Here is a 26024-nt window from a genome sequence, read left to right as displayed (position 1 = left end):
ACCATTCCCAGCATTAGAAACTTCTCCAGAGAACTAGGTCATCAAATAATGTGTCTGAAGTAGGAAAATTTTTGAGCCTAGTCATTTGATGCTCAAGAGACAACTCTGGATTGATTTGCCCAATGGTCCATGGCTTTGTTTTCTTGACTGTTTATGATTTTCTCAGGAGTCTTTTCCAACACAAAAGTTCAAAAGAACCATTAACTCTTCCTGCTTCTTCAAATTCCAACTTTTGCTTCCATAGAATGTCATCAGAAAAAAAATATAAAACCCACTATCACAGTGTTGGCACTAAAAGTTAAGCTGATTACAGAAGGGCATGAAACAGATGCTAGGAATAACAGGGATGTCTTATGTCGGGAGAAAAAGGCATGCAGAGCCTATAATTGAGAAGGTCCACTGTCTTGTAGGTGGCCATCACCTTTCAACTGTTTGTAGGATTTAAAATTGCTAAACTCCCTGTCCTCATTCCCATTTTCCAAAAGAGGCATTAAAGATGGCAGATTAACAGAGTGGGAAGGGACCTTATAGGTCTTCTAGTACAACCCCCCACCCAAGCAGGAGACCCTACACCATTTCTGACAAATGACAGTCCAGTCTCTTCTTGAAAGCTTCCAGGGATGAAGCTCCCACAACTTCAGAAAGCAAACTGTTTCATTGGTTGATTTTTCTCACTGTCAGAAAATTTCTCCTTATTTCTAGGTTGAATCTCTCCTTGATCAATTTCCAACTATTATTCCTTGTCTGGCCTTCGGATGCTTTGGAATATAGCTTGACACCCTCCTTTCTGTGACAGCCCCTCAAATATTGGAACACTGCTATCATGTCTCCCCTGGTCCTTCTCTTCACTAGACTAGCCATGCCAAGTACTTGCAACTGTTCATTGTAAGTTTTAGCCTCCAGTCCCCTAATCATCTTGGTTGCTCTTCTCTGTACTGTTTCTAGAGTCTCAACATCTTTTGTATAGTGTGGTGACCAAAACTGGATGCGGTATTCTAGGTGTGGTCTTACTAAGGCTTTATAGAGTGGTATTAGTTCCTCACTTGATATTGATTGTATCCCTCTGTTAATGTAATTTAGGATTGCATTGGCTTTTTTGGCTGCCGCCGCACACTGTTGACTCATATTTAATTGGTTGTCCACTAAGACTCCAAGATCCTCTCACAGTTACTGCTATTAAGCCTGGTTTCACCCAGTCTATATGGGTGAATGGGTATATTTTCTTGCCTAAATGTAAGACTTTACTTTTCTCTACATTGAATTTCATTTTGTTAGATACAACATAGAAAGATGTCAACATACAAAGCACACACAAAAAAAAACAACCCGAACACTTTATTGTTGTGCAAATGCAGCATATTATTAAGTAGGTAGTTAAATATATTTTCATGCAAGTGCATGTCTTACTAGAAGTCCTTTTTTTCTAAATGTGCTATTATCTATCTAACTTACTAGCTATTTTTTTCTCCTAAGATTTCTTATAATCAAAGCAATTCTTCAGATTATGTTACCTTCTTTGTTTCCTCTGAATGTATTGGTACCACCAAAAAATACATGTGGATTAAAAATGTCATTTAAAAAAAAGATCTCCAGCATCTAGTGCCTCCCCAGAATTTCTCCAAGTACTTCAAGAAGACAGTGAGGTTACTTGTGCTGATTAATATTAACTTTGAATAATGGTCAGCTGGTTGGAAAAGAATGGATTGAATCTGGGAATATTTTGAATCCAGATTCTCTGTGACATAGACTTGAATATTGAGGGTAGGAGTTTTACTTTCATATTAACCTTCTATTTTACTATGTTGGGACATATTTTGGATTTTGCATTCCCTGCATAGAACTCCAGGACCCATACAAGAAGGGCAGCTAAAAAAAAGAAACTTAATTCAGAAACAAATCAACCTGTCCATACATATCATTCTCCAAGTATCTGCATTATCCAAGATAAAAAAATGTTTGGTGCCTCCTCATTGGTATTCTCTCTTGGTGACATGCTCTGTTCTCACCACATGCAGTTGTATCTTTCTGACATCATAAAAATCTTTTTCACTAAGTTTTTAATAGGTTTATATTTTAAACCCACATCCAATATTGCCTGTATTGTACATTATGTTACTAGCTCAATCATTCTTGTTTTGTAATACTTTGGTTCCCAAATCTAAAAATGACACAAAATATTGTGTTAAGTAATAAATGGGAGAGTGCATCCGTATTTATATTTTTGTGTGTGTGTTTTCCCATAAGAATTATGTTCTCTGCACATGCACAGGGTTCTCTGTACACACAGAGACACACTAAAAAAATTCTTGGGGGAAAAAGTTCTAATTTTTGAAATAGTGATGGGTTTTAAGTTTCTGCAAATTTCATGATACGGGAAGATAGTTTTTCTTAAAAAAAAAAAAAAAGACACAAATCAGGCACTTACCATTAAGGAATCCTAGCATAGAGAACACAGGAGTGTGTGCTGAGCTAATCAGCACCTGATCAGAAGGTTGATTGGATTTCTTGTTTAAACTCAAGAACTGGTTTCTCTGAGCTTAAAGATTTGCCTCCAGCCCCTTTCGGCTGGTTAGTGAAGAGTGGAATGGGTGCATCCAAAAAGCCATCACTGGGCTATGAACAGGCCATGAAATAAACCTTAGCTTAAGAGGACATGCAGAGTAGAAAAGAGATAGTGAGGCTGAGTTTGTCCCTAATATGTTCTTATCTCCCAGGCATGGGTCAAAGTCTTCGTCTTATTAATTATGATATACTGACTGATTGCAAAATTCTACTTTGAGGGCTTCTACCCTCTCCTCAATAATTCAATTGAGTATTTCACTTGACTTCTTCTGTGACAGATGCAGAATGATGGGGCCTGCTTTCTCTTGCTGATCTCCTGGCTTGCTAGAAGTCAATGGCAATTTTTCAGAGTTGAAAGCATCAGGAGAGAGTCATTCCTTTCTTTACATATCCCCATCTATTTTTCCTCTGTATCCCCCATCCCCACCCCAACCGCCCCAAACAATACTGCTAGTGATACTTTGAGCTAGATTCATTTCAAGCAGAGCCGGGAGACAGGTTGAAAAAACAAGCCTCATTCTGTAGAACAGGGATGTCAAACTCGATTTCATTGATGGCCGCATCAGGGTTGCGTTTGACCTCGAGGGCCCGGGTTGGGTGTGGCCAGCTTGACATCACTCATGTCAGGGGCACCTGTGGTGGCCTGAGTGCTCTGCCAGTGAAAATGTGCTCCCAATCTCCGTTTTCGGCTGGGACGGCTTCCTTCAACCCTCTGCCAATAAAAATGGAGCTCGGGAGGGCGGCCCTCCCAAGCTTTGTTTTCGCTGCAGAGGGTTGCAGGAGGCCATCCCAGCCGAAAATGGAGATTGGGAGCCTGTTTTTGCTGAGAGAGGCACCACGGACTGGTCCTTTACTACTTTCCAAGATGCTGTTTCAAGGGCAGCCCTGCTGTAAGGTGGGAATGTCTCTCTTCTCCTGGGTGGACATACGATAAGGCTATTAAATGCCATTCCTGCATATTTGAGCAGAGGTAGTTAGGGGGACAAATAAGTGCTTTCCATTTCAGAAGATAAATAAATTGTACTTGTTTTCCCAGATCGTGTGTGTGTGTGTGTGTGTGTGTGTGTGTGTTTCTTTCTGCTTTTAAGTGTTTAACCATCTCTATTGCCCAGTGTTTGCAAAAAAAAAAAAAAAAACAGCTTCTTTCTTAATTGGGGTCATTTTAAGCCACCAAAAGCTTCAGCTAACACATTGGCTTCAGTAACAAATCTCCCAGGAACCTATGCTTGTGCTTACAGCCTGTTCATGACAATACAGGCTACCTTGGAGAAGCTGAAGGGGAAGGATGCTCCTCCTCCTCCTCCCCCAATTAAGCACAAAAGTCAAGGTGGGAGGAAACTCAACCGTAGGGGTGAGTGGGAGGAGAGACCCGGCTTCTCAAGGGAAGGATTGCTTAAGATCTTTAGCAACCCAGAGATGACTGACATAGCTTCAGTTGTTCTAGAGGAGGTCAGTCCCACTTCTTCTAAATCATAGAATTAGCCCCATGGCCTCAACACTTGCCTTTTTTTTCTCTCTGACACATTGCAAGGCTACAAGGTGGGGAAAGGACAAGTATATCCAAGAGCTGCATTCTGCTACGGCAAATGTGTGTACATGCACGTGTGTGCGTGCACCTGTGCATGTTGCTAAGTGTTAAGGGAGCTGTCACTTCTCCTTCTGCTGGTGATAGTCACTTCCCACACTGAGCACAGGAATAAGCAGTCCAAGCAGCCATCTCTTCCCAAAGACCTCCTCCAGATTCTTCTTCCAGGGCTGGCCTTTGGCTGCCATCCCCTTCCGCATCTGGTACCGTGTTTGCCCTCGCAGGATTAGCAGCATTTGGTGGCAACAGAAGCCGGCACAGGCAAGTCCAATCCCCAGCCAGAGGTATAGCATGAGGATGACAAACATTTCTGAGCTTAGAAGAGCTCCTGCAAATGCCAATGAGAGAAAAGAAAGAAAGAAAGAGATCAGTTATTTTATAAATTCTTTGGCACTGCAGACATTCAGCCAGGAATTGTCAAGTTGATGACGCTTACCTTATATGTGTTCGTATTGTATATCAAAATTTTCTAATCTACTCCTCACAAAATGTGTTGGATCACAACTTCCAGCCAGCATTGCTATTAGTCATTCTGAGCGAAGGTGGATGGCGATTTTAATATCCAACACCTTAGTCTTGGGTTTGTTTATTACTGGTCAGAAACCAAATAAAAGCACGTGAATGAGAATCAGATAAAAACAGGTATGGAACTGACTTAGACCATAGAAGATAGAATGATAGTTGGAAGGGACCTTGGAGATCTTCTAGTCCACCCACCTGCTCAAACAAGAGACCCTATACCATTTCAGACAAATGGTTGTCCAGCCTCTTCTTAAAAGCCTCCAGTAATGGACCACCCACAACTTCTGAATGCAAGCTATTCCATTGGTTAATTGCTCTCACTGTTAGGAAATTTCTTAGCTCTAGGTTGCTTCTCTCCTTGGTTAGTTTCCAACCATTGTTTCTTGTCTCACCTTTTGGTGCTTTGGAAAATAGTTTGACACCCACCCACTCCCCCTCATCTTTGTAGGAGCCCACAGTCCTAAACCAATAAATGGAAGAATGGAAAGGCAAATCCATTTGGTTACCAATTTTACTAAAACAGTGAACATCCCAAAATATTGGATGACTATATGGACAGAGTAGTCATATTGATATTGTCTGAAGTTCTGGATGCATTTAACTGAAAGGAATGAAAGATAATACCAAATAAACCTTAACCTGAAAATAAGTGTTCTCTGGAAGTTCAGTAAAGAGTAATTGAGAAAGATCCACCCATTACAGTTGCTACAGGTGTGCTACTTTCCTGTCGAGGCTGACATTCCCTGAGGTAATCTTAAGGGCCACCAGCCAGTGTCAGAAGCCTAAGTGAATGATGCCATCCATTCACTCGCTTTTTCTCTATATACACCTACAACAGAAGGGACAGATCACTCTCCTCAGCGTTTAAATCGCTTGCTGGCAGATTTGAAATTAGGTGAAGAACTATAGCCGGTTCCCCCGTAGATTAAAGGAAAGCAACCAGATCCCCCAGAAAATGCTGGTTTGCAGGGTCAGACCCAGAGTTCACCACTATCATACAGTGTCGTACATATAATTAACCAACACTATCGAAGTACAGATAGTCCTTGACTTACAACAGTTCATTTAGTGACCATTCAAGGTTACAACAGCACTGAAAAAAGTGACGTAGGGCCGTTTTTCACAGTTACAACTTTTGCAGCACCTCTATGGTCATGTGATCAAAATTCAGGTGCTTGTCAACTGGCTCATATTTATCACCGTGGCAGTGTCCCGGGATCAAGTGATCACCTTCTACGACTTTATGACAAGCAAAGTCAATGGGGAAGCCAGATTCACTTAATAAGCGTGTTACTTAACTTAACAACTGCAGTGATTCACTTAGCAAATGTGACAAGAAAAGTTGTAAAATGGGGAAAAAATCACTTATTTATTAGTTCAATTTATATGCCGCCTTTCTCCGAAGACTCAGGGCAGCTCACTTAACAACCTTAACAAACATCTCACATAACAACCGAAATTTTGGGCTAAACTGTGGTCATAAAATGAGGACTACCTGTATATGCCCCAGAGTACTCTGTTCCAGTGGTGAAATTCAAATTTTTTTACTACCGGTTCTATGGGCGTGGCTTGGTGGGTGTGGTGTGGCTTGGTGGGCGTGGCTTGGTGGGCATGGCAAGGGAAGGATACTGCAAAATCTCCATTCCCACCCCACTCCAGGGGGAAGGATATTGTAAAATCTCCATTCCCACCCCACTCTGGGGCCAGCCAGAGGTGGTATTTGCCAGTTCTCCAAACTACTCAAAATTTCTGCTGCTGGTTCTCCAGAACCTGTCAGAACCTGCTGGATTTCACCCCTGCTCTGTTCCTCTTCATGCTGTGTTATCTCTCTTCTTCATATCCTCAATGTTAAGTGCTGAGAGGAAAGATCAGCACTTACTTTGCCCTCTCCTTCTGAGTCTATTAGAAACAGGCAAGCTGTTGGACAATCATAGCAAGGCAGGATATGCAGGGATATTCAGAGGCACTCAGTCACTGCTGGTTTGCACAGTGTAGCTTGACAGTAGCAGACTCAGAAACAGATGTAAGCTACTGATAGCTAGTTATCCCAAAGTGAACAGAGTTTAAAATGTATTATATTCATCATCTTCTTCCCAGATAGCTAGGAGGGGAGAAAAGTGTAAAATTAAAGCTGTAATGAGAACGATTTTAGGCATCAAGCTAGACACTGGGAGATGATGAGTTCTAGTCCCATCTTAGGCACAAAACCACCTGGATGACTGGGTTACTTAGCCCTACGAAGGAGGCAATGGCAAACCATTTCTGAAAAACCTTGTCACTAAAACTTTCGGGTAAAATCTCTGACAACTGGGTACAATTGAATAGAAGAAAAACAAGGTTGTAATGATGTAAGCACCCTGCAAGGAAATAGCCCTACAGAACATAACTCATAAATACATATTTTAACTTCAATGGAGCTAACTTAAAAATATATTTGCATAAGATTGTACTATAAATATTTTATTTTCCGGAATTCTCTTGATTACAATTTAATTAGAGTAATTTTCAACATAACCAGTCAATTCAGGTAAATATAATTCATTTTCAATCACAATTAGTGTAAAAAAAAAAGGAGAGGACTCTTGAATCTTTCATAGTTCTATCTGCTGAATTTCTCTTTCTGTACAATTATTAAAGGTATAGAAATCTAATAGAAGATAATATATTTTCCTCTAAAATCCTTGGTACTCTCTGAGCTTGGTTATTTGCTTACATACTGGACTAATACTGCAATATCATCAGTGCAAGTGATTGTTGTGTTTGCTCTCTGTTTGTATACAATAGCTTGCCCTGCCAGTGTTGGTGGGAGTATGGTTTTCTCCTTGGTAGTTCTTCCTTGATTAGGATATTGTTTTCTGCTTGATTGTTTGTCTGGTGTTAATCCCTGCTAATCTTGGTGTTGCCTGGCCTTTTTGTTTCCTTCTTTGCTTTTTTTTTATTGTCTCTTTTGAATGGTGTGTACATAATCCCTACTCATCTGGGTGTTGGCTGTTGGATAGGATGTGTTTTGGTCTCTTTATTTCCTACTTAGCTTTTTTTATTGTCTCTTTTGAATGCTGTGTACATGTGGTTAAACCCAGATAAACAGGGATTAGCACCTAACAAACAATCAAGCAGAAAACAATATTCGAATTAAGGAAATACCAAGGAGAAAACCACACTCACACTCACCAGCACCAGTGATGGGTTTCAAAATTTTTTACTACTGGTTCTGTGGTTGTAGCTTGGTAGGCGTGGCATGGCTTGGTGGGCGTGGCTTGGTGGGCATGGCAGGGAAAGGATACTGCAAAATCCCCATTTCCTCCTGATCAGCTGGGACTCGGGAGGCAGAGAATAGATGGGGGCGGGGCCATTCAGAATTTTTATTACCAGTTCTCCGAACTACTCAAAATTTCCACTACCAGTTCTCCAGAATTGGTCAGCACCTGCTGAAACCCACCTCTGGCCAGCACTGATAATATTACCTAATCAGATAATGAAATGTTGGCAAATAAACAGCCATGCTCCGAGAACACCTAAGACTTCATACTTAGAAATTTTTTTCTTCGCACTTGGCTACCCTAGGGTACTATGTACAGTATCATATTTTACTGTGGACAGTGCTGTATTTAACTTTGTCTTCTTTTAAAACAACTGGCTGATCTAAATGGGCATTTAAAAAAAAAGAATCACAAGAAAGAGAATCAGTAATCCTGAATTATTATTATTATTATTATTATTATTTTGAGGTTAGCCGATAGCAGATTCAGCAAAGGGCGATTCTTTGATCACAGTTTAATATTGATACCGATTTAGTTTGTCTTATAGTAATGATTTCTACATTTCGTTATATAATCAAATTCACAACATGAAAACATTCTGCAGTCTTAATGTCCTGACTTTTTAAAGTGATAGGTGTCTTGCTTTTTTCGCATTCCTTTCTTTCCTCCTTCTCTAAAGGATCATTTGACTGGGTAAATAAAGGGGAGAATACCAGATTTACAGATTTTCTACACAAACCCTGTAATCGCTAGAAAGAATTAAATAGAAACGTGTGGCATATGACTTGTTGCAAGCAGCATTATCCCCTTTGAAGCAATCAGGAGATTTTCAATGTTTCTGCGTTTAATTCCTCATTTTGGGACTCAGCTAGGTTGCCAGATATGCTAAGCTTTGACAGTTTGAGGTTGAGATATTAATTCTGCTATAGAGACATGTGAGCTAGACTAGAGAGCACAAACAGTTGGGTCTGGAGACATTTTGCACATTAACACTGAATTATATGTATGCAACAATAAAGATAGAACCGAAATAGACCTTTTCTGCTTGCTTTTGTCATGAAAACCTGTGCTTCAGCATCCTTTCTATGATCTTGCAATAGCTACATTTCTAATCACTATTTCCACTATTACTGTTGTGGCCCACTGAGCTGGCAGCAGAGCTGGAAGCAGAGTCAGACAGTGAGGAGGTTGGGGAGGAACTTGGGTCAGTCCTGGGGGCTGGGGAAAGCTTGGACAAGGGCTCTGAGTGGGAGGCAGAGAGGGAGTTAGTCAGCAGTGAGGCAGAGGAACAGCTGGAGCCCATTCCCAGTGTGCGCATGTGCAGAGCTGCCAGAAGACAAGAACAATTAAGAAAGCAGGGTAGACTCGGGAGTAAGGCCACACCTTGGAGATGATTGGCCCCTCCCATAGGACATAAAAGAGGAGCGAACGGGATGTGGGCTTTTGCAGGAAGCAATTAGTTCATCTCGTTTCAAGATTGGAAAGTTCTGTTCGTGACTCTAATAGACTCGGTGCCAAGTTTGGCCTTGCTCTGCATTTGGAAATTGGTTCTCTGGCAGCGTTCCAAGTGAGATAAGTCGGGGTTGATAAACATTCCTCTGAAAGACTGTTTGTCAAAGCCTTGTTGACTGTGAATGAACGGAATTCACAGTCGTGTTAGTAAAAGAGGTTTTACCGGGTTTAAGACTTTGGTTCATGCTTTCTAAGGAAGCCTATAGGTCAGAACAATTACAGCCATTCCAATTCTATCATATGCTGATGCCCCATAGCTCCTTGTTGTTGTACCTTATTTACTATATGTATGCTCTTTTTCTCCCTTCCATACGGGGTGGGTTCCAAAAATTTTTACTACCGGTTCTGTGTGCGTGGCTTATTTTGTGGGCGTGGTTTGATGGTCATGTGACAATTCTTTAGGATTTAGCAGAGGTACTGGTCTACCAGGCTTTTAACTGCTTGCAGAGCCATACCAGTCTACCCATTTGTTTCTGGAGCATTCTGGTCTACCTACTTGTTTTTGGAGCGCACCGGTCTACCCATTTGTTTTTGGAGTGCACTGGTCTACCACCACACTGCCTTTTACTGCTGATCAGCTGTAGGGCGGCCATTTGAAGCACTGCGGCAAGAGTTTAAACAGTTTTTTTTCTTCTAGCCGATCAGCTGGGACTCAGGAGGCAGAGAATAGATACAGGTGGGACCAGGCAGAGGTGGTATTTACCAGTTCTCTGAACTACTCAAAATTTCCACTACCGGTTCGCAAGAACCGGGGAGAACCGGTGGCAACCCACCACTGCTTCCATAGTGAATTAGCTCTTCTTTCAGGTTTCAAGTCTTCTGGAGAACTGTCCTGAGGACTATTCTCCTGCACAGAAATTTAAAAGGGAAACTTCAAAGTGAAAAGTTTTCATTAAGAAGTTTAATTCATTCCGTCCAAATTTGAACAGTTATCAAAGTTTCTTGTACCACTATAGCTCTTCATTAATTTAGCAGTGTTTGGAGTACTGTTTTGTGAATGGTCATTTATTTTATCTAAATGGTAACCGATCGTACTTTATATTTTGCAGTCATTTAAATCCTCCTCCCCTTGCCATGATTTTCTCCAAACTATACTCCCAAAATCTTTTCACAAAATCATACTTCTGCCGCCTGATAAAGTCATTAAAGATTACCTCATCTGTCCATAGCTCGAATGGTCTTTTTTGTTTCTTTGACTTCTGTGGTTCTGAACGAACACTGCTGGTAAGGAAACATGTTGTGGTTGGGTACTAACTGAACAGACATAATCAGAATGTCTCTTTTCCCAACCTCATCAGGTCCTGAATATATTTGCTTTGATCAAGGAACATATGCATCTTTCTGAAAGGCATGTAGGCAACAGATCTGATACTTCTATTACAGTAAAAAGGGCAAGCCCTATACAACAGGAAATCTCTTTGCACATGGAAGCTTCCATATCAGTTTAAAACAAAGACTGGGTTAAAATCTGTGCAACCAGAATAGCTATTTGACTAGAATAATATGTTTAAAAAAATTAACATACAGGTCGTTCTTGCTTAATGGCCATTCACTCAGCGACCATTTGAATGATGAAGTTATGGCAACCCTGAACAAATGGTAGTTATGGCCAGTCCTCCAAGTTATAGTCGCTGCAAAATGGCTATGGTCACATGATCAGAAATTGGGCACTTGGCAACTGGCCTGCCTTAAAGTATACAGAGTACACTTTAACTCCTCCCACTCACCTATCTGTCCCTCCATACCTGCCCTTTTGGCTGCCTGTTACTCCATTACTGTTGCCTATCCCTGCCACCCAGTTGGCCTGTACCATCTTCTTTCTACCTCTGGCCCAGGATTCAGGAATTGGGTGAGGATGTGTCTCCAAGATACACATGGTGAGCATGGCAGGGCAGTGGAGCTTCATCTGCTGAAGGGAGCTCAACAGGTCCAACTATGGAGGAGGAGCAGGATGGAGCTGTCAGAGGAGGCAAGGAAGTGGTATGGACAGCAGCTCCACAGGCAAAGGCATGGCAGCTGCCACTTCAACCAGAGAGCCGCTGCCCACACTACCACACTGCCTCCTCCCCAGCTGGGCCCAGAAAGCATCCTTCAGCAAACTAGATTCTGCTACTTTGCCATAGTCACTGCATGCCTGGATCTTCTGGGGCTTTGTCCTTGTTCTTTAATGGATCTTTTTTTATTATTTTGCTAGCATTTGGGGCTAAATTATTTATTTAGTTTATATCCTACTGTTCTTCCAAGATCCAATGGAACCAAGTATATTTTTTCTGTTTACTGATAATTTCCACAATAATCCATGAGACAGGTTGTGCAGAGGAATACTAATTGAGATATAGTCATCCAGTGCAGTGGTGGGTTTCAAAAAATTTTACTACAGGTTCTGTGGGCGTGGCTTGGTAGGCAGGGCATGATGTGGCATGGCTTGGTGGGCATGGCAGGGGAAGGATACTGTAAAATCTCCATTCCCTCCCCACTCCAGGGGAAGGATACTGCAAAATCTCCATTTCCTCCTGATCAGGTGGGACTCGGGAGGCAGAGAATAGATGGGGTGGGGCCAGTCAGAATTTTTACTACTGGTTCTCCGAACTACTCAAAACTTCCGCTACCGGTTCTCCAGAACTGGTCAGAACCTGCTGAAACCTACCTCTGATCCAGTGTAATTCCATGGCTTAATGGGCATTTCAGCCTGTGTGTCTTCTGTCCTACTTCAAACCTCCTCCTGTCACTTGTTCATTTAATAAAGAAATTCACTCAGCCAATAAAGACCTAAAAATGAACAAAAGTGATCTGAAACTTGGGCTCTTAAAAATACAAGGTGCACTCTCTCTCGAATAGATGTTCACTGAAATGAAGCTTGATGAAATATTCATCTTGATGAAGTATTGCTAACTTATGAATATCAAAGCCCCATATTCTTTCATTTTGGCAAGTATGCCATTTACAAAGACTGTGTATCTTTGGTTAAGTAGGATTTTAATTTGATATTTTTGTCCTTGATTATATGAATCCAGTAAAAAATCTCATTCAAGAAAACTGGATGTACAGGGATCAATTGGATGAAATGAGCTTTATTCACAAAGCTCACACTGACTAAAGATAATAAATTGTCACTTAAAAGTAAAGGTAAAAGTTTCCTCTATCCAGTCTTGTCCAACTCTAGGGGGCGATAATCATCTCCGTTTCGTAACCTAGGGAGCCAGCATTGTCTGAAGACAGTTCTGTGGTCATGTGGCCAGCATGACTATATGCCAAAGTGCACAAAACGCTGTTACTTTCCCACCAAAGTGGTACCTATTAATTTGTATTTGCATGCTTTTGAACTGATAGGTGGGCAGGAGCTGGGGCAAGTAACAGGAGTTCACCCCATCACACAGCACTTGGATCTCGAACCTGAACTATCAACTTTCTAGCTGACAAACTCAGCATCTTTAACGGCTGACCATCACACACACATCCTCTTTATCACTTTCCTTTCCCTTAATCGTCCCGGTTATAGAAGTTCAGCATGTACTCATCCATCAATCTGGGGTAAGTGGCATTCCGTGCCACCTGCTATCCATAAAGAATATCATGGCAGGGCAGAGAGCAATCTTGTCCCAAACAGCAGTGGGAAAAGCAACATCATAGAGCCTATTATGTCTACCAAGTCAAATAAATACTCAGCTCTGCCTCCTATTGACAGTTTTCCTGAGTCCAGAGATTAGCACAATTTGGCCACTCAAAGAAAGTATGATCAGTATTGATCACAACAGTTTCTAGATCATTACTCTGCTGTCCCCAAGAAGATCTCATTCTCTTCTTCCCTTTGTCCCACTTCCCTTTTGTATCTTTTCTTTTAAACCCTAAAGCCAAGCTCAACATACCCCCTTCTTTCTCATTAATATCAACCCCTCCAAGAAACAAGTTTTCTGAAAATCTTGATAATATACAGCAGCCAAATCAAAAAGCAATTCCAGGTGTTTTTCCTTATTTGTGATACTTTATATGGATTAGATAAGAATGTGATATTTAAGAATGTAAGCCAGGGTGAAATTTAGAGAAATTTAATTATAGCTGCCTTGAATTCCTAAAGGAATAACTAGATATGAATCTAATAAATAAATTATTAAATAAGCATGGAGTAGGATCCCTGATGATTTTCTCTATTAAATGGCACCATAGTAATATAAAAATAGGGAGATCTGGCAGGCAAGTGTGTTAGACTTTGATTTCCACATTTGCCAGGCTGAAATAAGTAGAAAATTATCATTACTTGGACTTTTACCTTTAAAGACATTTTAGTTTAAATTTATGTGCTTTAAGCAACCTTAAGATAACAACCCTGACTGCTGTTTAGAAGGCCAGATCCTGAAGATGAAACTCAAATACTTTGGCCACCTAATGAGAAGGAAGGACTCATTGGAGAAGAGCCTAATGCTGGGAACAATTAAGGGCAAAAGAAGAAGGGGACAGGAGAGAATGAGGTGGCTGGATAGAGTCACTGAAGCAGTTGGCGTGAGCTTAAATGGACTCCGGGGGATGGTAGAGGACAGGAAGGCCTGGAGGAACGTTGTCCATGGGGTTGCAATGGGTTGGACATGACTTTGCGACTAACAACAACAACAAGATAACAGAGATTTTTGTTCTACTGTATAGAGTTTTGTGCAATGTTAAAAGTTTCCAATATTCCTCATGAAACTTATAATGATCAAGTAGAGTACCTGCAATTCCTTCAGGGGTTTCTAAAAGGTCCTTTGTAATATTATCATCTCAACCAAAGAAGAGATTGTCAAGAGAATGTCAGTAAGAAAGGTCAGAATCAGGCTAATTTAAATTCCTATCTATAAAGGTTGAACCATAAGCAGTCTCACTTTCCTCTATGGGCAGAAAGTACTCTAGAAATGGATGTGTATACTACCTTTTTACTTGTCTATGGAGATTCTCAGTCATCCAGGTCATGGGAGTCCCAAAGGTGCTTTTTCAAGAGGCAACCGGACTTTCTGGTTTTTCTCTGAAGATGTTTTGCTTTTCATCCAAGAAGCTTCTTCAGCTCTGAAGTAAAAGCTGAAGAAGCTTCTTGGATGAAAAGCGAAACATCTTCAAAGAAAAAACAGAAAGTCCGGTTGCCTCTTGAAAAAGCACCTTTGGGATTATCTTTTTACTTATATCATTTTGGGTACAAGTGGCATTTCAATCTCCATGATCTATCTATAAAGCTATTTCTTCAACATTATATCACCAATTTCTATTATTTGTCAGATTGATCTCAAAGGAACAGAAAGAGAAGAGTTATGATGGATGAGATGAAAGTTAAAGCATTTCCCATTTTCCATCTTCTTTTGATGCATCGGATTATAGGCCAGCATATACTCAGAGGAAACCCTGCACACAGCAAAAAAAAAATAAAAAATGGCATTTGACATGAAGATCTTGACCTGTTATTTGTGCTCTGTGTTAAGTATTCTACAATAAAATCAGGGATGAAATCCAGCAGGTTCTGACAGGTTCTGGAGAACCAGTAGCGGAAATTCTGAGCAGTTCAGAGAATCAGCAAATACCACCTCTGGCTGGCCCCAGAGTGGGGTGGGAATGGAGATTTTGCAATATCCTTCCCCTGGAGTGGGGTAGAATGGAAATTTTGCAGTATCCTTCCCCTGCCACGCCAAAAAAAAAAAAAATTGGATTTCACCACTGGATAAAATGTCTCTGAACATTAAGTGTCTATTTAGCAAGCATTTCTATCAGTCATTGATGGAATTAGGTAAGAATGAATTTGTAAAATCACATCCTTCTGTCCTTCTACTGATGCTCATCAAGTTTCATCAAGCCCTCTTGTTCCAGTGTCCTCATGAGGGACAGGAGAGTCACACTTTTCATGGTAGCAAACAGCATTCATTAACTGTGACAGCTGTAACAGTGGCAGCTGGCTCCTTCAAAATACTTCTATAAACATGACATTAATTTAACATTTTTAAAAAAATACAGTCTTGTCAGATTGCATCATGAGCAGTTAAGAAAAAAACAGACCAGTCTTTTTTAAAAAGCAAAGAATAGTCGTGTATAATTAGTGTCCTGGAAGATGGATTTGCAGTAGCACATAAGGAATCTGAAGAAAAATATTAATTGGATTCCTGTGCTATCCATTTTCATGCTCAGATTCTATTGGAGGATGTGCAGGCATACTTTCTCCCCAAAAGCTGCAATCTTCATAAGGGGTCATGATTTCTAATCTTCAGCAGCGGGGAAGTCATTTGCTTTGCTACCTCCTCCAAGTACAGTATAAATCTTCTCTACTCCATTTACTGAAAAATACATGCAGCTATTTAATCTTGTTGAAGTAAGCAAATAAACAGATTAATTTTTAAACTGATGACTCATTCTGAGTAAAGTTTATAAAAGCTTGATATGGCATGGTCTGCATAGCTTCCCTACACTTTAATATCGGAATATAATTTTCTTCCAGATGGATACGGGGCGATTTCATGATGATCATAGCAAGTGTTGCTAACAATGGTGTTAGAAATGCCAACTCATGATGATGTCTTTGTATTCCATTCTAAGCTTTGAAATCCATTCTTGGCTACCCAATTTCTAACTCAGCTTTCCTCAGTTTTATGCCCTGCAGTTGAACTGGACTTCAACTCCTACTACTGCAATCTGCAAACAAGGAAATTTTACTTTAGCACATAAGGGGTGTAGGCATTCAGTTGGAGAAAGCTGCTGAAATTTTTCTAATTTTAATTTTCACTTATCGTTTCAGCTGGGTTACTATACAATAAATGCATAAGCATAAGAGATAATGCATAAGCATTATTTCTTTCATTGGATCTAACTAGTAGAGTGCAGCTTCTCAAGATGTTGCTATTCCTACTATGAAAATGATCTGTATTACTGTTCCTGGGATTTGTCTATGTAGGGAGAAAATCTTGAAAGGTGTGGGCTCTTTTCACAGATTCAACCATTTTCAAGACATTTTTCTGATCATGCCAAGCTTGGAGCTCTGACTTGTGAAAAGTCCCTGGTATGTACTGACAAGGCAGCAATTTATATGGAATTGTTGTGGCTGAAGGTGAACAATGTGAAGTCACATGCTAGATTGGATAGTGGAGTGGAATCTCAGTTAGTGAGGTGGATGGCCAGATTAATACATTATTAACATATTATTATGTTAATAATAGTAATGATTCTAGAACAACAACAGACAGAGATGCTGTTTGCCCAGAAACCATATCATTCTCATTTGGTTCTGTTATAACTTGGTTGGGCTATCATTCCCTGAAAGAGCAGGTTCATGGTTTCTGGGTCTTTCTAAACTCTTAACTACTGCTAAATAGGCAATTGAAGACCATGGTTAGGATGGTCTGCATCAATTGTAGCCCAACCTAAAGCAGGAGGCATGGGTAGCAATTACTCATGTCCTTATCAACTCTTGGTTAGATTACAGCAATGTATCTTGAAGACTATCTAGAATTAGCAATCAGTTAAGAATGCAACATCCTATTTTCTGGTGACTAAGAGTCACTAGAATGATATGAAACCAATGTGGGTGCTACAGTTGCCAATAGACTTCCAAGGGTAAATTGAAATGTTGGTTTTCTCTTATAAAGAACTATATGGTTGGTATCTTAGTATCTTCAGGATTGCATGAGTCATGCAGGGTCAATCACCTAGTGAGTGCTTGCTTCCCTTCTTAGGGATATTAGATATCAGGAGAAAGAATTAGAAATATTTTTCTGTATGTGCTCAATCTCTGTGGGATTGCCGTTCCATGGAATGTGAATGGCACCTTTTGACTGGTACCCTTTCAAAAGGGTAGTCAAAATATAATTGTTTCCATCAACATTCAGTCTATGATGTCACTTACAGTGGAGAATTAGAGCAATTGTATTTTATCACAACTGAAGATAAAATTACATGCTTTTCAGCTTTTTATAAGTATATAAACAGCCAGGAGCCAAATTGGAACTAATGCTATACAAATACTGTAATAAATGATGACACAATTACATATATTTCTGCATCAGAATAATTCATGTCTCAAATATCTGAGAGAAGGTGCTGTGAAAGAAAGAAGAAACTTTCTAGTGACAGCACAATTTGGTTCTCTTCCCCTGTCAAGGCTCTTCCTGTCATTAGATTCTCGGGGAAGCTACATCATTATTTTAATTAAAGCAGATCCTATAATCTTGCAAGTGTCAGAAAGCACGCTGAAGCTCATAATATGACTAATGCAAGCAGAGGCACGATAGTGCTATACCGTTCTACCCTCAAGAGAGGTCTGATGAAGAATGGAGAATCACAAGCACTGTATCAGGCAATTACGGTTAAGAAAGATCTCGGAGTAGCCCCATGCCCCATTTTGGTAGAAGACATTCCTATTTGAAATAATATGTTTGAAAAGATGTCCAGACCAGCTCCAGTTTATAAACTCTTAACGGGAGAACCAGAGGTCTTGCAGTTGTCCATTAACATTGAGCCCTGGCATTAGATTGAGCAGGCATGCAAGCCATCTGGCCATTATGATAAGATGTATTTACATAATAGTCATAATTTCTAAATTTGCAGGAATATATAACTTGCCTAATTTTTAAGCAAATGTATGATTATTTTGCCTTAAAAATGTAATGGATCATATCATAGTAAATCTTCGCTTTCTTTTTTCTTCCACTGTGTAAAAGTGAGTAGAGGGAAAACATCACAAAAACTTGGCAAAATGTTAATTTAAGAAACTGATCCATCTTCCTTAAAAAAAGAAAAAGCTTTCTGATCTTCTTTGAGGAATTAACCATAATGCATTCCAGAGTTTACAGAACGGCATGAGTTGGCATGTTAATCAATGTTACATGGGATAGTATAAGGTTCCTACCTTGAACAAGGGGTTAGACTAGAAGACCTCTGAGGTCACTTCTAGCCCTATGATCATATGATTCAAATGTATTATGGTATCTTAACAACCAGATTGGGACCATTTACTCATGATAAAACAATAAAGAATCCTCATGAACACAAGGTCAATCAGCCAATGGATATCATGTATAATCATGTTATTTCCTGCCATTCTTTATAAGCCTTTCCATTTTCCATCCCTCCGTAAGCTTTAGTAAAATATAGAAAGATTATACAGACAAGTCTATCAAAAGAGAAAATATTTTTTTTTACCCAGTTATTTTCAGAACTGAACCCAAATATATTGTGCAAAGTATCCCTTATTCTTCATTATTTTCTGTGCTTTGATTCTTGGAATTTTTTATTAAGAGCCGTGGTTGGAGGAATTTTAGAACAAAATCTGGTACTGGCCATGAAGTTCAAAATCAAAATTTCTTTCATGTTAAAATAGCTGAACACTTCAGTTGATATATGCGCGCTATGCACATCAATCCTGTGCATGTTTATTCAGAAGTTTCACTTTTAAAAAGGTTTAATCCTAACAAATTTATCAAGAAGAGGAACTAAATAATGCCATTCTATATGTACCTCCTCAGTTTAAGTCTTACCAAGTAATTTAGTTAATGGGTTTTAAAGGGCTCGTGCAGGTTTATGCTTTTTATTCTTCATTTTTAATACATTTAATTCTGATCGTGTGTAATGGGTAGGTATGAACAGGATATTGCTAGACATTTTGCTATTTGAGGTAATACAATATAATTACACACTCCTCAAGTACATAGTCTCCAAATATTATTGGTATCTGAAGTTAAAAAACACCTCTTATTCCTTTGTAATAATAAAATAAAAACATGTTGCCACGAAGTGGCAGCTGCATGTTGCCTACTTGTATGATAATTCTCTCAATCACACTCTGAGGAACAAGTTCTCCTTGAAAGCAATTATATTGTTAATACTCTTGTCAACATTTGAGTGCTGTGTGGCCATATTTCACCACCTTTCAAAGCTTTCACATGAACAATTGAACGAATACTCATACATTCACCTCAAGGAATTTCATGAAATCTAGGAATTTTCAGTGTTGGCTAAACTTTGTTACAAGGTAGTATTATCAAAAGCATAAGAAGAACTCTGAGGGATCAGGCCAACCTTATCCCATCCAGCATTCTGTTGCCATACAGGACAACCAGTGTCTATGGGAAACTCACAGCAGAACATGAGTACAATATCACCTCCTACTCATATTCCCAACCAACTGGTATCAGGAGTTTACTCCTCTGAAACTGAAGGTAGCAAATACCAATCAGCCTTATCAACCATCAGGAGAAGCTACGAATATTCTTATTCTTCATGAATGTGTCCTTCCTTTTTTAACCATCCAAAGTGCTGACTATTACTATAGTTTCTGACTGCAACCATAATTTAACGTCTGAATTATGTCTTCTTTTCTCCATCCTGCATCTCCTGCCATTCAGCTTGATTATATGACTCTGAATGTTATCACTGCAAGAGAGATTGGTGGGAGAAAAAAAACCCCAACATTGTCCTATTCTCTTATCATCCCAATGTGAACATTGCAGATGTGCTCCCCCTTTTTTAAATCCTAAATTTAATAAACAAAGAAACCATGACAATTTTCCATATATTGTTAAAACACACACACACACACTAACCAAGGAATTGTTGCAAGAGGAGAAAAAGGAGTGATGATACTCACCTGAGAAGAACTGGCTAATGGAGTGAGGCAGAAGAGTTAGGAAAGCCAGTGGGCTGGCAAAGGAAGTTGAGAGTGCAGCAGAAATATAAGCCACCCCAGCCACCAGGGAATCAAGGCAAGCCAAGGAGGTGTACAGACAGAACATGATGAAGTTCCGCATATTACTATTCCCAATGCAGTTCCCTGTGAAGAAACAGTGGTGGTCATGCCTCTGGGTGGTTCGGGCACACAGTCTACAGAAGTGAGTGCCAGGCAGGGCTGAAGCAGGGGACCTGTTTCCATCTGGCTGCTCAGCCACCCCTCTGGCTCCTCCAGCCAAACCTGGGCCCTTCCCCAGGTCCTCCTCGGGTGAGTTCTGTATTACCAGGATGTAGTTGCCCAAAGCATTAGCTGAGAGGTACAGAAAGAGAGCCCCATGCAGCAGAGCAGAGGAGAAAAGTGGGGTGGTGGAAGGGTCTTTGAACATGCTTGGAATGAAGAGGAAGAGCTGGAGGACGAAGGTCACTAAGGAGATACAGAGGAAGTAGGCTGGAGCGACCACATTGAGAAACCTGAGCACTAGCATTGTGGATTACATTCCTGCAGGGGAGAGCAAGAAGAGAACATGCATTACCACCAGCAACTTCATTCCTCCACTTGCTCTTTCCCAGTCATGTCAGGTTCCACACCTCCTTTGCCAGTTCACTGTTGGGAAGGCAAACCCCTCCCAAAGCCCCTTATTCTCCTTTCCCTCTGCTTGGAGGCCATCCCCTCTCCTGCTTGTCCTCTTCACTCCCCGCTCAGCCTGGGGTGCAAAGAGATTCTTTCCAAGGAAAGAGGATCTCTCTGCTATACTTCAGAGATGCCACTGGAGCCTCAGATATGATTCCAGAGTTTGATGGGTAAGACTGGCTCTTCCTCTGTCCCTGCCTATTTTCCTGGCAGCTCCTAGACTTCCTGGCTTGAGTTCTCTCCACAATTGCCTGGAAGTGTATTCCATTGACTAGTGAGCTTACTTTAAGTAGAGACGTGGGGGGGGATTCATTTCAAAGTCTGCCGTTCCAGAGTCCCTCTTCTGTGCAGGATGTCCTTCTTACTATTACTAATGATTGTGCAATATTATTGAATAATAGTGGGGAGTTGAGGACTATTCTAATCTGCTGCAATAGAGATCATGAACAATGCTCTAATTTAGCATTGAAAGCCACAAATCTTCTCAGCTGCTATCTGGACATACACATAATTAGGAAATGCTGCAAGCAGCTGCTGAAGTGCTGCCCAGCCTCCAGCAGTGCACGGGGAAGGAACTCCGCCACACAGCCACAAGCTTTTGCTTTCTTCTTTCTGGCTGGCTGGCTGGTGTGACTGTGCAGTCAGTTCACATTATAAAATGAAGCTACCAAACGTTCCCTTCCAGACACCCAAACATGGATGCTTTCCTATGACTACTTCTCACCTCCTCCCCACCCTGCCTTTCTTACAGTGTCTCTAGGCTTCACTCTCTGTTCCAAAACAAATCGATGTACGACACATACATAAAACACTCTATGACAAATCTTTAAAAGACAGGGTTCTTTTTTTTTTTAAAGAAAAGAAAAAGAATGACTGCAGTAAAGAAACCAATACACAAAGCGTTCTGTTCCCTAGCAGCAGTCCTGGTTTTCACACACGCACACACACACACGCATACTCACACACACAAACAGACACATGCCACCCGTTCACCATCTCTAGTGAAATGCAAACTTAGGCACTGTATTTCTCCAAGAAAAGGTTCTTCTGGCTTTAATTCACGTAGCTTAAAACAGCAAAGAACTTTTCTGAGCCAGCACTTTGATCCTGATGCCAAGTGACTTCCTTCTCCACTTCTGAACTCAGATTCGTCTGGTTACCTGTCTGCCAGGATTATTAAATAACCTTGGAATCCCCTTGCTAGTAGCCTTTATGGGTTCCCCCACCCTAACGTACAGATACACACGCATACACACACACACACAGACACACACAGAAGCCCGCGCACACATTTACACAGACCTACCTAGATGCCTGAAACCAAGCAATAGGTGCTGTCCATTCAGCACCGTCCTCCTTAGATGTTGTGGCACCCCAGGCCAGTGGCTGCTTTTTTGTCAGCAGCAGCAGCAGCAGCAATGTGAAGAGCGGAAGGACTCAGAGAGCTCCCGTTAGAATCATTGCCGCTGCCACCAGCTCTCCAATGCACAGGGCTCAGTGGGGGTCCTCCCTTTGCAGCCCCCACAGGTTCCTGCTTTGTCTTAACAGGGGAGCTGTCCTCCCCTTCAGCGCCCTGATGTGCGTTCACTTGAGGAGCGCCACAGGGAGCTGTCCCTTCAGCACCACCAACCGCCGCACTCTCGCTCCCTCGCTGGAGAGGCGGGGGTATAAACAGCCGTCTGTGAAAATCCGGAAGAGATGCACCTCTACCTGGAGCCCTTCCAGGAAGCCTTCCTTGGATATGTAGCTGAGCCTAGAAACTCAGAAAGGCAATGACCTGTGGAATAAGGAAGAAAAGACAAGCTTATCACTTGGAGTTCAACTACATTCTCTTCGGTTTCCTCTCAAGCTACATCCATTTCAACCTCTTTTTTCCTATGAGGGGGGGATCAGAGGCTGATGAAAAGCTTCAAGCAGGACATAAGGGCAATCACATTCCAGCAGGGCTGCCGTCTTTAAGTGCCATTTATTATTGAAAGCTTAGTTGTGTTTGTCACTGGGTTTAGCACATATTGTAAATGTCTTCCAGATTGCTTTGAAAAATTAAAGGGATGAGTAATCATTTCTGGACCAAAATAATGACAAAGTTTGAAACTGTATTGTATGATTACGTCAAATCCAATTTCTGTCTAATAGGGATTGATGAGCACTGAAACACTGTGTGCCTGTACAAATGCTCCTTTCCCAAATTCTAAATATTAGTCCATACTGGATCAGGCAATGCATGGACTTGGCAGTCATGATGGGATTGGATAAGTCTGCCTGCACAGAAAACTGATGACTGATGAAGAGACTTTTTTCCCTTTAACCTGAATTGAAGCATTCTGAATGTGAATTGCTATATTGCACATACTGTATCTCTTAATTGGTGGTGAAGGCAATTACTGAATTGCAAGGTAATTTTTACATATCATATCTTGGAGTGGAAAACATGAGCATGCTTGGTGTAAAACTGGTTGTGCTTGTGATATACTGAACAATACTACTCTTACTATTAGCAAGGAATGCTGCATATACCACAGATATATAGTAACTAAGTTGGGAACCTAGCCTAGACTGTCTCTATTTTTCTAGAAATCATTGTATGTATTCATTGACCATGGCAGATTGATGAACAGCAGATTGATGACTATAGTGTATGAAAAATTGCAGCTTGGAATATAAGGGGAGTAAATGTCAAAGAGGAGGAATCTAAAAATGAAATGAAAAAGAAATACAGACACATTGTGTGTCTGTGAAATTAAGAGAAAGGGAAATAATGTAAAAGAGCTGAATAAAGGTTTACCTGGAATGGAGTTGAGTGAAATGTGCAATTAAATATGAATGAAATGGCTAAACCTAAATCAGAAAATATGCAATTGCTATCAGCTGATGGTTGTGAGTATAAATTAAACTAGGAATCCATAAATTGGTGATGGTTGCTTATTATACAAATGAATGGGACAGTAGAATTAAATATCAGTTCTGGTAAAAACTGTAACATTTAAAATGAATGTAATTGGGGTGGGTGGAGAAGATAAAAGTTCTTCTGAGACAGCTATAAATGGATGAATGAGAACAAAGAAAACTGGCCCATTTGTAGACCAATACTGAATAAAAATTGTGATGTATTTGCATTAAAAAACTATGCTTATTTTGAATTCATACTTATTGTGGGTCTTTTCATTCTTCACATGGAAAAGGAATAAAGAGAAATCTAAAAACATCATAGAATTGATTGGACACTTGGAAAAACAACAAAACCAAGAGAATTACTGGAATATACAAGGGTGCACAGAATGGAATTGAATGGAATAGAAAATAGAACAGAACAGAACAGAATAGAATTCTTTATTGGCCAAGTGTGATGAGACATACAAGGAATTTGTCTCTGGTGCATAAGCTCTCAGTGTACATACAACAATAGTGATAGATCATTATCATAGTTATTGTAAAAATACATTCATCATAAAACATTAGATACAACAGTGATAGTCATGGATACTAAATAAGCAATCAACATAAATCATATTACGATACTAAGTAAACAATATAAATTGTAAGATACAAGCAACAAAGTTATAGTCGTAAGAAGATAAGGAGATAGGTAATAGGGAAGATGAGAATAATGATGGTAATACTGCCTTTCTAAATAGTTTGACAGTGTTGTGGGAATTAGTTGTGTGTTGTGTTAGCAGAGTGATGGCATGAGGTGTGTCTTGTTGCTCTGACTTGCAGTGCCCTATAGCGTTGCAGTGCCCTATAGCGTTGTTTTCAGGGTAGAAGTTGAAACAGTTTATGTTCAGGATGTGAGGGATCTGTAGATACTTTCACAGTCCTCTTTCTGGCTCGTGCAGTATATAGGTTCTCAATGGAAGGCAGATTAGTAGCAATTGTTTTTTCTCCAGTTCTAATTATCCATTGAAGTCTGTGTTTGCCTTGATTGGTTGCAGTGCCAAACCAGACAGTTATAGAGGTGCAGATGACAGACTCAATAATTCCTCTATAGAACTGTATCACCAGCTCCTTGGGCAGCCTGAGCTTTCTGAATTGGCGCAGGAAGAACATGCTTTGTTGTGCTTTTTTGATGATGTTTTTGATGTTAGGTGTCCATTTTGAGTCTTGAGATATTATAGAACCTAGAAACTTTAAGGTCTCTACTGTTGCTACTGTATTGTCTAGTATTGTGAGTGGAGGTAGTGCAGGAGGACTTCTCCTACAATCTACTATCATTTCTAGTAACAGGTGAATAAAGTTAAAAATAAAAGTGATGAGATTATTTTGGATGAAACTGAAATGAGAAAATGTGAAAAGGAACATTTTATACAGTATATTTGTATAGAAATGATGGTGATTAGTTTTAAGAATGGAATTGAGCTCAGTGGTATAAATGCTATCCAAGGTCCCAAGTAAAAGTGTAGTACTACACTTACCCTGTGGTAAGATGGGCAGCCAATACATTTTATAAATGAAATAAATAAATAAAAGACATGCTGAGAGAATTGAGAAAAATTGTAAGGTTATTGATATAGATTCTAAAATAAATATTATAAAATGGAAAAATGTTTATTTATGGAGTGGCTAGAAGACTCTTTAAATCTGTATAAAGGCTAGATCTATGCCTGCCCCATGAGTAAAATGATCCATTTACAGTAGTGACCAAAATTGTGGAAATCTTTTGGGAAAGGTGTATTTTCTAAAACTAGCTAATAACACCACTTTTTTTTTAGTAGTACCATAAAATTATATATTAATAGAAAGATAATTTAATCAAGAATGTAATGCAATAACTTTTATGAAGGATTTGCTGTTAGAATAGCAGTTATAGTATAAAGAAGAAAAGTGAAACACATAGAAAAAATGAGATATACAAAAATTATCAGGTCAGTTAATACTTAGTTGGGTAACCTTAGCATGAATTATGTACGTCCTTACAACATCTTCCCATGGAGTGAACCAAGTCTTTTAGTTCTGCAGCTGTTATAATGTGACAGCATAAACGGAGAAGGGCGGCATATAAATTAAATAAATTTTAAAAAACCCAAGATTTAATTATTGCTTCTATTAACTAGGTTTTATTGCTGGGTCGCTTCTGACTAACATAGGGCCTAGCTATCTCCGAGACCGCCTGCTGCTACCGATGACCTCCCATCGACCCGTGCGTTCCCACAGAGAGGGCCTCCTCAGGGTGCCATCAGCCAAACAATGTAGGCTGGTGGCCCCCAGGGGGAGGGCCTTCTCTGTGGGGGCTCCCACCCTCTGGAATCAGTTGCCCCCGGAGATAAGAAGAATCCAGGACCTCAATGCC

At 40.2% G+C, this 26024-nt stretch overlaps 1 protein-coding gene across 1 annotated transcript; it reads right to left on the bottom strand.

Annotated features, from left to right (window-relative positions):
• Positions 1 to 1316: 1316 nt before the first annotated feature.
• ZDHHC22 (zDHHC palmitoyltransferase 22) lies at positions 1317 to 22362 on the bottom strand. The gene is made up of 3 exons (XM_034418192.3): positions 22044 to 22362; positions 20027 to 20605; positions 1317 to 4475 (listed from the first exon to the last, which is right to left on the bottom strand). Exons 2-3 carry the CDS (start codon positions 20589 to 20591, stop codon positions 4210 to 4212), a joined length of 831 nt encoding a protein of 276 aa, XP_034274083.2. The 5' UTR covers positions 20592 to 20605; positions 22044 to 22362; the 3' UTR covers positions 1317 to 4209.
• Between the last annotated feature and the right edge of the window lie 3662 nt (positions 22363 to 26024).

The sequence above is a fragment of the Pantherophis guttatus genome, chromosome 1, assembly GCF_059756535.1.
Source record: "Pantherophis guttatus breed Tessera chromosome 1, ASM5975653v1, whole genome shotgun sequence".
Classification (NCBI taxonomy): domain Eukaryota; kingdom Metazoa; phylum Chordata; class Lepidosauria; order Squamata; family Colubridae; genus Pantherophis; species Pantherophis guttatus.
The sequence above is the reverse complement of the archived record's forward strand: the minus strand, read 5'-3'. Positions and strand labels throughout refer to the sequence as shown.